We start from the raw sequence: 12,381 nt of genomic DNA, 5'->3' as shown, positions 1-12,381 counted from the left end.
AGGGCAAGACTAAAGTTTGCCAATGAACACCTAGGCAAAGACCAGCACTTCTGGAACAATGTGCTCTGGACAGATGAGTCTAAGGTAGAGCTATTTGGCCACAGCACCAGAAGACATGTTTGGTGAAAACCAAAGACAGCATTTGACCACAACAACCTGATACCAACTGTAAAAGCATGGTGGTGGAAATATTATGGTTTGGGGCAGCTTTGCTGCATCAGGGCCTGCGCAGCTCACCATCATATAATCCACTATGAATTCTTCATTGTACCAGAGGGTGCTTGAGGATAATGTGAGGCCATCTGTCAGAAAGTTGAAGTTCAACTGAACCTGGACCTTGCAGCATGACAATGACCCTAAACATACCAGTAAATCCACCAAGGAATGGCTTAAAAGAAAGAAATGGAGGGTTCTGGAACGGCCAAGTCAAAGCCCGGATCTAAATCCCATCGAGATGTTGTGGGGGGATTTGAAACGAGCTGCGCATGCAAGCAACCCCTCAAACATTTCACAGCTGAAAGAATTCTGCATGGAGGAGTGGGCAACAATTTCTCCCAGTCGATGTCAGAGACTGGTAGACAGTTATAAGAAACGCTTACTTGAGGTTGTTTCTGCCAAAGGGGGCAATACCACCTATTAGAGCCAAGGGTGTACTTACTTTTTCCACATGCGAAATTTGCATTTATGTTTATTTAAATTATACAATGGACTACAAAATGTAAATGTTTCATGATATTTGTTATATTACATCACCGTTATCTATGAATATTGTTGAAATGAAGATCAAATAGCTGTATGTTGAAATATGTTGAAAAAGTCAAAACTTTACATGGGGTGTCCTTACTTTTTCACGTGCCTGTGTACTTGCTCTTTATTTACTTTCCGATTTTCTAATTATCAATCTCCATTTGCAGGTTTCAATTCAACCCTGTTTCACGCTCTTCTCTCACCCCAAGGAAATGGCTTCTTCTTCTTCTTCTTCTTCTTCTTCGTCTTCTGATATTGGAGTTATTTTGAATGAACTCACATGCTCAGTGTGCTCTGAACTCTACAAGGAGCCCACTGCTTTGCCATGCGGCCACTCATTTTGTCGTGTGTGTATAGAGAAATCCTGGGAGAACAGGGAAGAAGACACAGGTTATGTTTGTCCAAATTGCCGTGAGGTTTTTCCACAAAAACCAAAGCTCAAGAAGAATGTGATCGTTGCCAACTTGGTAGAAAATATGAAGTTGAAAGAGGGAAAGGTTGGATTGGAGGTTGAGGTTCAAGATACAGAACATGGTGATGTGAATGTTGACGAAGGAATGAAATCAGGGGGCAGTGAGAGTTACTGTGAGCTTTGTAATGGAGAGGCAGCCAAGAGGTGTGTACCTTGTGAGATCCTCTGCTGTGAGAAACACCTGAAGCCTCATCAACAGAAAGGGCACAAACGGGTGGATCCGGGAGTGAAGATTGAGGAACTAAGATGCATTGAGCACGGAAAACCAATCCTACTCTATTGTAAGGATGATGAGAGCTTGATGTGCACGTGCACAGGTGGAGAACATCAGGACCACAAAATTGTTGGTGTGGAGATTGCTCATGCTGAACTGAGGGTGAGTAAATCGGTGAAAATGGTTATTGTTCTTATTATATCCATATTATTTTTGGTTATTTCTCTGAAATAAGCTCATATAATAGGTCCCAATGTCCGGCCATCCGTCCATATATACGTGTCCGTCCATCCGTTAACATTTGACAAAAACATCTTATTCTCACAAACTACCTGACCAATTATGGAATCAAATTTGGAATGATTCATCAGGCCAGTAATGTCTCATGGGGTTGTGCTCCTCATCCAAATCCACCCCCTACAAGAGGATGAAAAGAGGGGTTTTTGCCTCAGTTGAACATGAGGTTATGGAGGTCTTGTTGCTGATCACATTTCTGTTTTTTTTTTTTTTTTTTTTTTTTTTTTTTTTTTTTTTTTTTGTATACAATATCGAGGCTCGTGAAAGAGCGAACATTAATCACACAGAAAGACAAACCGACACATAAAACATATAACATAGGGAGCGGTAGACAAGATGGGGAGAGAGGGGGAAGGACACAAACACAACATTTGAGAGCAGGGACCGAGAGACATGGAGACATCGAGAGATCTGAGAGAGGGCGAGGGCTTTGGGGGGGGGGGCGTGGGAAGGGGGCAGTGGGAGAGGTATAAAACATATGGACACTGCCAGGACTTCCAGGAAAGAAGTTGGAATTTCAAACAAGGTGGATCTGGGGTGAATTAGCGGGGGTAGAAAAGATCAAGGTTTTGGATGGGGGAAGATAAGAGATGGTGGTGAACAGCTGTTTTAAAGACCTGGAGGGAGGAGTGGGATTGAAGGGAGTGAGGGAGTTTGTTCCAGAGGCGGGAGAAAAGAGGAATGAAAGAGTGAAGGTGAGCGGAGAGCCGAGATTTCGGCAGTTTAACCATCAGAGGGTTGCTGGCAGATCTTGTGCGACCTGTAGGAATATTTGGGGGACAGAGCACAGAGAGAGCTGGGGGTGCAAGGCCGGAGAGGAGTCGGTAGAAGACAGAAAGACCACCTACCTGCCTGCGGTGAGTGAGTGAAAGGCCCTCAGAGATAGCTTCATCGCGGGAGATTCCAATAATTCTGAAAGCTTTGGTTTCAACAGCGTGAAGCCGAGCTAGGTGTGAGGCAGGAGCACCGGCCCATAGGGGAGAACAGTATTCCATTGAGCTGCGGATGAAAGCCTTGTATGTGGTGAGGAGCTCAGGTGTGCCGAGGAAGGACTTCGCACGACGGAGGATGCCCAGTCGGCGACTGGCTTTGGAGGCCAGCTTGGAAATGTGGTTTTCCCAAGAAAGATCATGGCAGATAGTGAGACCCAAAATCTTGAGCGACAGAACTTCTTGGAGAGGATTGTTGAGAAAGTAGATGGGAGGGTTGTCCAGTCGATCTTTTCGGAGAGACATAGTAAGAGTGTGAGATTTGTCAGGATTGAAAGACATGTTCCACTTGTTTGACCAGTCTGTGATTTTGTCCAGGTCTTCAGAGAGTGAGGAGGCAGCAGACTGCCGATCTGAGGGAAGAGGAATGGAGCGGCAGAGAGTGGAGTCATCAGCAAAGAGATAGAGAGGATTTTCGAGAGAGTCAGAGAGATCATTGATGAAGACCAGAAAAAGCACGGGGCCCAGAACACTGCCTTGGGGAACTCCAGCCTGAACAGGAAGAGGAGATGAGAGAAACCCATTCAGGGCCACACGTTGACGACGACTAGAGAGGAAGTCCGCCAGCCATGCGTGGAGATTTCCATGGATACCAAAGGAGGAGAGTTTGGTGAGCAGAGCGGGGTGCCAGACCGTGTCGAAGGCACGTGATATGTCGAGGGAGACAGCTCTAATTTCCTGTTTGGCATTGAGGACCTCCATCCATTGTTGAGACAGCAGAAGCAGCATGTCCAGAGTAGAGTGACCTGGTCTGAAACCAAATTGATGATCAGAGATCAAGCCATTGGAGAAGAGGAAAGATTTCATATCAGAAGCAATGATGGATTCCATGACTTTGCTGATAATTGGGAGAAGGCTGATTGGTCTGTAGTTGCTAGGATCTGTTTTTGCACCTTTTTTGTGCAAAGCGGTGATGTTGGCTGATTTCCAAGCAGATGGCAGTTGACCTTGAGCAAAAGAGAGGGTGAAGAGAACAGAGAGAGGGTGAGATAGAGCAGCAGAGCAGGATTTTAGGACCCGTGGGCTGATGCCGTCGGGTCCAGTTGCAGAATCAGAGTCGAGGGTTGACAGAAACTTTTCCACCTTGTCAGGAGGAAAGGACACGGAGTCCAGGAGCAGCAGGGTACGACTGGGTATGGTGGGTACAGAGAGGGATGGGTTTGGGACACAAGATTTAGAGGCAAACACAGAGTTGAGGCATTCAGCTTTTTCACGTGCGGAGTCAGCTGTGTAGCCGTTTGAGGTAAGGGAGGGGATGGAGGGGGAACAAACACCAGAAACGGATTTGACCAGACGCCACCAGGATTTGGAAGAGGGAGACAGATAAGAGAGTTCGGTCTTGAGAACGGAGAGATATTGTTTCCTGGCTCTCCTGAGGGTGGACACACACTTGTTTCGGGCTTTGTGAAAGGAAATGAGATTTCCTTCCGTTGGATTTGCTTTCCAGGAGACGAAGGCAAGTTGTTTCTGGGCAACAGCCTCACCACAAGATTCCGTGTACCATGGACGGGAGGAAGGGTATGACAACTGAAGACGAGATGGGATAAATCTGTGCATGAGAGAGAGCAATTTACTTTGGAAGAATTCCCAGGATGAGTTGATGTCAGAGGTGGTAGTGATGGGAGACCAGTCCAGATGATTGATGGCTGCTTGAAGACCGTGCCAGTTGGCCTGAGTGAAATGCCAGACTCGTCGACGCTGAGCAGGCTCCCTGAGGATGGTCAGAGAGATGTCCACTTTAACAAGGACATGATCAGATGTTCCGATCGGAGCAGAAGAAGAGCAGCAGACATTTTCAGGGAAGTTAGTCATAACCAAGTCCAGAAGAGAAGATGTTCCGTTGACTGAGATCCGGGTCGGGAAATTGACAGATTGTGTCAGTCCCAGTGAGTCGCAGAAGTCCTTTGCTGAGGAGCCATGGCTGGTGAGAGAGGTACCCACACCCAGCCAACTGGCATGATGACAGTTGAAATCACCACATATGAGGAAGAGAGAGTTGGGATGAGTAGATAGAAGTTGGTCCATATCATCAGACAGCGAGATGTAGATGGAGTCATCACTGTTTGGTGGACGGTACAACACACATATGAACAAGAGGTGGGAGCGAAGGGGAAGCCGTAGCCAGAGGTATTCCTGGGGGTGAGGTGGAGAGAGTGCAGTGCAGGGCGAGTGAGGAAGAGAGTTTTTGATAAAGATAGCAACCCCGCCTCCAGGACGAGGCTCAGGTCTATCATACCGGAGGAGGGAGTAGCCCGGGAGAGATACTATGGAATCAGAGACATCTTAAAGGAGGAAAGTTTCTGTTAAGCAGATCACGTCTGGTTTGACAGAAGCAACCTGTATGGAGAGATCGGTTAAGTTTGAACGAAGGCCCCGGATGTTTGAGGTCCATACCGTTAATGAAGAGGAAGGGGGAGCATCAGATACAGAACAGGGGGGAGGAGGGGTAGGGTAAGATGTGGAAGAGGTGGAAGAGGTAGGGAGAGCTGTTGAAGGTGTGTCAGAGATTTCAGAATAGCTCGGAGAAAGGGAAGGATGGGGCGGACAAAAGGTTTGATGGTGATTGGGTGAGCCACAATGAGGTGTTATTTGAGGAGGGGGAAGAGCGAGGCAGAAGGTTGGGGGAGATGGAGGTGAGCGTTTGAAGGGGGAAGAAGCGGGGAGGACGCTTTGAGGAGGGGGAGTGAGCGGGGGGAAATTGAGAAGCAATGAGGGTGGGGAGATTTGAAGGGGAGGGGTGAGGGGGGAGTTTGGGAGGGAAGGGACAAGGGGAGGGATTTGAAAGGGATGGGATATGGGGGAGATTTGGAGGGGAGGGTGAGGCAGGAGTCTAGGAGGGGAGGGGCGAGGGGGCGTCTTGGCGGGGAGGGGTGAGGGGGTAGTTTAGGAGGGAGGGGGCAAGGGGGGAGATTTGAAAGGGATGGGTGATGGGGAAGATTTGGAGGGGAGGGGTGATGGGGAAGATTTGGAGGGGAGGGGTTATGGGGAAGATTTGGAGGGGAGGGGTGAGATTGGATTTTTGAAAGTGTACGATTTATGGGAAACGAACATTTATTGCAAAATGAGTTTCTTGTGACCTTCGAGTTAAAAATACGTTTAAGGACGCTGGATGGAGGATGGAGTGCAGGAGAGTTTAGGGAATGTAGAACAAAGGCACTATAGGAGATGGATATTTTTTTTGGGATGAATTGATTTGGTGAGCAAGTCGAAAGCAGCCTTTTAAAGAAGAAGAAGAAAAAGGTGTTATAAAATATGACGGAATACATAACTTGAGGGGAAAGTGTAAACATTGAAGGTTAATGAGTGAAAACTATCTGGGGAAATGGGGGAGAAACACGTTGTCGAAGAACGAACGAACGAATAAGAATGAATAAACGAATGAGAACAGAGAAGGAAATGTTTTTTTTTTTTTTTTTTTTGAGTTGAGATTTACACAAGGAAACTTGGGTGAAAAGACTGGGAATACAGAGAACGAAAGTTATTGGATCACAAACGACGGACCACTGAGAGAAAAACAAAGCTTCAAGGTTGTACAGTGCACACTGTACAAGGCCTTGCTCGCGACACGGCAAACAGACGATCAATTTATGAAAGATAAACACCGAGAAACAACCAAAGTTGCACACAATAACTTCACACACCGAAAGATAAATACAGTTTCGACAAAATACAATTGTGAACAGACTTAACTTCGAAAAACGTGGAGACCGTGTGGAGCTTCGAAAATCCCTGCCGCCGTCTCCAAGATCTCGCGAGAGGTGTGGTCTCTCTCTTCTATATAATTGCCATCGCCAGGGGAGAGGGTATTGCATTTGAGTCTGTCTGTTTGTTTGTTTGTCTGCACAGAATAAATGTTTTTTTTCTGCAACCGTTGCTCCGATTGGCAGGAAATTTTCACTGCAGGTGCGCATCCTCCTGTATAATTTTTCAATGATAATTATGTCGTCTTCTCCGGGAGTGAAGATGGAAGAAATGTCTGGGTATGGGTGAAGGTCATGTGGTACGGGCACCATCTTGGAAAAACCGAAAAACTTTGCACCTCTATATCTCCGAAATCGCTGCGTAGAAAAAATTGAGACATTTGTCATTTTAAAGAAGTCTCCATGTGGAATAAAATATGTCAATAATGATGTCATACGTGCCTCCATTATGATGTCATAATTCGACAAGTACAAAACTTTATCCGATCAAGATTTATTGAGCATTATCGAGGGATAAATTGGTGGAGAAAATTTTTTATTACATCATCGGTCACATGGTTTGGCCGCCATATTTGTTTGAACACAAAGCCTTATAAACCACTACAATCCCTTTTTCACCGAAACAGGCAAACAGATTGAGGCAAAACATGACATGCATGATAGTATACCCATGACAAACAAAAGGTTATGTGACCATGACGTCATCGGTCACATGGTTTGGCGGCTATGATTTTTTGAAGAATAAAACTGTAAAAAGCCACTCCTCCAGAACGGCTGAACAGATCGAACGGAAACTTCAAACATATGTTCCCCATGCCTTGCATATACCCTGCTGTCCTTGAATAATTAATACGTCACATGGTTTGGTGGCCATATTTGATTGAACAAAAATCTTTTAAAAGTTCTACCTCTTAAACCGCTTCATTGATTGATGTGAAACTTCAAAATAATGACGTAGTCGCAAAGCAGAACACATGCTTAAAATTTCAATATGATTGGTCTTACGGTCTGGCAGCCAGAAGTTATTGTTTGAAGAAGAAGAAGCACTACTTTGTTATCTTTTCCAGCCATGTGAGCTTTTCATATATCTATTAATTACGTACTGTTTGAAGTCAGTGGCATCCTGTCTATTAATTATGTAATATCGGAATGTACCTTTCGACACTTTGGACTGCTGAGACCCATTGGACCTTTGAAGAACCTTTAAGACCCCGTCAAGACCACCAATACCCCAACATACCCTGAAGCTCCTCAAATACCATGAAGAACCAGGGGACCCCAAGGACCCAAAATACCCCGAGGAACGAAAAAGACCCAAAATACCATGAAGACTCCAAAGAACCAAAAGACCCCAATGGCCCAAAAGACCAAAAAGACCCCAAGGACCCAAAAGAGCCATAGGACCCTGATGACCCAAAAGACTCCGTGGATGCGAAAGACCCTGGGAACTCTAATGACCCCGAGGACAGCCTCATTAAAAAATATATATTTAAAATACAATACTGAATTCAGTTTTATAAAGAGGATGTCATGTGTCACGCGTGTCTGATGAAAGTGTGGTTGTACAAAATAATGAAAGAATGTACAAAAACTACCCACAAAATACACCTCGCAAACACATCTTGGCGAGGGTCTGCAATCTCTGATTGCTCTTTGTTGTTTTAATGTCGCCTTTTTCAACTTCCATATGTGGAGTGGGGCATGGGGATGTAACCGTCAGTCCCCCACGGGGCTAGTTTTATATGACGAAGGCTCGTGTAGAGGTCTGAATATATTTAACTTTCCGATTGACCATTATCCATTTCTGTACAGCTTGTTACGTCATCGTTGTGGAATATTCCTCATAAACGTGAGATTTCTGGGAATGAGTTTATCATCAGAATTATTTATCATGTGCTGTTGTTGATCATTCACCTGTACAAGACGTGACGGGAAATGAATAAGTTTTTTTCAGGTGACCATCTGATAAAAGGTGAAATTGTTGATTTGTTGATGTGACAAGGGTTCAGAGTTCACCAAAATAAGTTTGTTTTGTAATAAGGATTAATGTTTGCGGCCTGATCTACTTACAATCCTCGGACTTAAAGACGAATGAAGCTTAAATAAAGATTCATCATCACATAATTTTCACGTAAAAAGGTGTGTTTAAATAAAGCAGAGAGATGTCGGTAAGTCGTTTCCTGCACCCCAACTATAAAACCTACTGAACTAACTATCTTTGGAATATTTCAAATCAGTACAAATCAACTTTTCCTGATCGCCAGCTCCCTGAACAGATCACAAATGAACGCTCTGAGTTACAGAGGGCACTGAATCAGTGACACCTGCACCTCCAGCAAATGGTATAACCTGCAGAAATGTGCTCCATATGAAAGAAGCAGAACAAGAAGAAGAATTCATTTTGAAGAACCTCATACACTCTATACCTTTCATGGTCTTTCCCCTATATTACAAGACCCTGTGTATCACATCTTGGACAAACCATGAAGGTATTCAAACCCAGGTAACAGGTGATCCAGCTATCATCCAGACCTCAAATGAAGGGATCTTCATCTTCTTCCCAATCTGAAAAATCCCTTGGATTAAATTCGTATTTTTATATCAAATCAGCGTACAATCTAAAAATCCCATTAAACCCACATCCTGAAAACAGTTCAATCCCAGAGAAAACTTTTTAAATGGTTCGATCTTTGTAGTTGGACATTTTAGGTTTTCAAACATTTTCCAGCAATTTAAATTACAAAATATATCGATCTTTACCTTCATACCAACATGTCACGATGACGTCATGTAATGTCAGTGCAGCTACCCCTGATATAATTATATAATTATTTAAATGTAGAGTGATATAATCTTGACGGCTTCAGTGCTTCACCAAACATCGACCTTATATAATTATTTAAATGTAGAGTGATGTAATCTTGACGGCTTCAGTGCTTCACCAAACATCGACCTTCAAGACAGCTGAGACAGTTTTAGTGGTTAATGTCGTCCTGGGACTTTTTCTAATACAGCTCTAGAGTTAAAGAGAAGAGAATATTTATAAATTTTAATAAAACTCCCATCACATTGACTGTGCTTCTCACAAATGTATACTCCATATATATATCTATATATATAATTATAACCCCATCATATTGCATACCAATCCCCTTGGCAAATGGAAATGCAAGAAAACATTTTCAATCCTACAGGTTCGGGGGTTCAGGGTGGGGCGAAGACCCCAATTCTCTCTTTGTAAATGTGTATCGTATAGCACCACCAGGTGTTAGCCCGTATTACAAATCATCTTGCATCTTCTAAATTCCTTCCACACAAGGTGCGGTTACCTCTGCTAGTATTTATATAATGTTGTGCAGGATGTTCCTTTTTAATCCACCACAGGTTCACGATTCTTCATTCTGTTGTTTCTTTATTCTGTGCAGGATGTTTTGGCTGCAAAGTATCCTCATGTGTCAAAGTCAATGCAGAGCGTTGCATCCAAACTACGGCAGGTTCAGAAAGAGGAAGAGAAAACAGAGGTAGGACTCATCAAGGAATGGGTGTTCTTGGAAACTTGGAAAGGGTCATGTCCCCCACCTGGTTCCCCATAAAAGGATTGCAATCGAGGAAGGTGCTCACTCACACCTTTATTTCTCTTCGAATAAGTCATCGTCGTTTTGTGAAGGGATGTACGATGATAATTTTTTTAGAAGTGAACTAACGAACTCTGCAAAAAAAAAAATGCTGCAAGGGAACAAATAATAGTCTGTAGCGGCTACCGCTGGGTTTACACAATCGCCTTGCACCTACCGAGGACATGGAGTGATCACCATGCCGGGCTCGTCCAGGACGCCCGGGCAGGCCCGCGCTCGACTTGCCAGGCCTCGTCCGGGATGCCCGGGCATGCCCGGGCACGCCCAGTCATGCCCGCTCTCGACTTGCCAGGCCTCGTCCGGGACGCCCGGGCATGCCCGGGCATGCCCGCCCTCGACTTGCCAGGACGCCCGGGCACTCCCCCTCTCGCCTTTCCCAGGCAAACGCTCCGGGATAATGTGTATATATATTGCTGCCCAATAAACGGGCTTTTCAGAGTACCCGAGTTGATTTGACACAATAAAGAAACTCGGACGAATTCCAGCTTTTTGTCACGTCCATTCTTCCGATTTACGTTAGAGCATAGCTCCTACATTGGTGACCCGACATGGACACGGCAGTTGCCCTCAAACTGCCTACCTTCTGGGAGGCTCACACGGCGGTTTGGTTCACCCAGGCGGACTCCCTGTTCGCCCTGCGAGGCATCACGGCCGATGACACCCGCTTCCACCATGTGGTAGCAGCACTCGGCTCAGCCACCGCGGCCCGCGCCCTGAGCCTCCTCGAGAGCCAGCCAGCCACTGACAAATATGACGCGATTAAAAAGCTCCTCCTCGACGCTTTCGCCCTCTCATCAGCGGAACGTGCACGGCTCCTGCTCGACCTGCCCGAGCTCGGCGACACGCGCCCGTCCGAGTGAATGGACTACATGCTTTCGCTGCTCGGCGAGCACTCTCCGGCGTTCCTGTTCCGGGAGCTGTTCCTCCGTCAGCTGCCTAGCCTGGTATGCCTCGCCCTGGCAAGCACGACGATCACAGATCCCCGCGCCCTTGCCAGGGAAGCCGACAAGATCTCCGCGGCAGGCCAACACATTGGAGCAGCGACTTGGGGCCCACCGCCGTCCGAAGCAACGCCCATGGCGTCTGAGCACCCGGCATGGTCGACGACCGAACTGCCGACGCAATTGGCGGCCGCTACGCCGCGCCGACCACCTCCAGCACGACGACCGGAGCCTCCACCTGACCAGGCATGGTGTTATTATCATGCCAGGTTCGGACAGAAGGCCCGGACATGCCGACCCACGTGCACCTTCGGCAAGCCGGGAAACGGCCGGGCCGGCGTTCATTACCAGCCATGAGCGCCGGCCACACGGGCAACTTACTTTTCATCACGGACAAAGCGTCCGGACGGCGCTTCCTGTGTGACACCGGCACCCAACTGAGCATCATACCCACCTCCGATCAGGACAGGCAGTCCACGGTTTGCGGCCCCTCCTTGGTTGCGGCCAACCGATCTGCCATCCGCACCTTCGGCCCGCGCAACATCACCCTCTGCTTCGGCGGCCAACGCTTTAATTGGACTTTTGTAACCGCAAGTGTGCCCATGGCTCTGCTAGGCGCCGATTTCCTCTGCGCACACGGACTGCTGGTGGACGTCCAACGGCGTCGCCTCATCAACGCCGAGACCTTCAGCTCCCTGGCATGCACATTGAGCAGCTCCGCTCCGACCGAGCTGGCATGCGCCCTCCCGGCGGCGAATGAGTTTGCTCGCCTGCTCACAGAGTTCCCGGCCCTCACGCGGCCGACGTTTTCGGCAGTCGCAGTACGACATGGGATCGAGCACCACATACCAACCATGGGCCCGCCGGTCTACACCAGAGCCCGCCGCCTCGACCCAGCCAAGCTCGCCATGGCCAAAGCCGAGTTCGATGCTTTGGAACACCTCGGCATCATGCGGCGCTCTGATAGTGCGTGGGCTTCGCCACTACACATCATCCCAAAAACAGGGAGCGGCTGGCGCCCATGTGGTGACTACCGCCGCCTTAACGACGCCTTAACGTCATTTTTTAAAAGATCGATTTAATACGGGGATATCACCAGGTACCTGTCAGGGCGGCCGACGTCCCAAAAACGGCCGTCATCACGCCGTTCGGCTTATTCGAATTCCTGCGAATGCCTTTTGACCTCAAGAATGCAGCTCAGGCGTTCCAGTGCTTGATGGACGGCATGCTGCGTGACCTGCCGTTCCTCTTCGTTTACCTGGACGACATCCTCGTCGCCAGCACGTCCCGGGCCGAGCAAATCCTCCACCTCCGAACACTGTTCGGGCACCTCAGCGAGCATGGCCTCATTGTCAACCCGGCCAAATGCCACTTCGGCACGATGG

The 12,381-nt window shown here is 47.3% G+C and overlaps 1 protein-coding gene across 1 annotated transcript in view; it reads left to right on the top strand.

Moving 5' to 3' along the window:
- Positions 1 to 12,381, top strand: part of LOC137419056 (E3 ubiquitin-protein ligase Midline-1-like) — a 127,072-nt gene that overhangs the window by 27,492 nt on the left and 87,199 nt on the right. Inside the window, exons 2-3 of the mRNA XM_078768817.1 lie at positions 915 to 1,595; positions 9,846 to 9,941. Of these exons, the coding sequence (XP_078624943.1) occupies positions 960 to 1,595; positions 9,846 to 9,941 (732 nt within the window). The 5' untranslated portion in view covers positions 915 to 959. The remainder of the gene's footprint in view (positions 1 to 914; positions 1,596 to 9,845; positions 9,942 to 12,381) is intronic.

The sequence above is a fragment of the Myxine glutinosa genome, unplaced genomic scaffold (genome assembly GCF_964187855.1).
Source record: "Myxine glutinosa unplaced genomic scaffold, kmMyxGlut1.1 SCAFFOLD_541, whole genome shotgun sequence".
NCBI classification, from domain to species: Eukaryota; Metazoa; Chordata; class Myxini; order Myxiniformes; family Myxinidae; genus Myxine; species Myxine glutinosa.
This window is presented reverse-complemented; position numbering and strand designations above follow the sequence as displayed.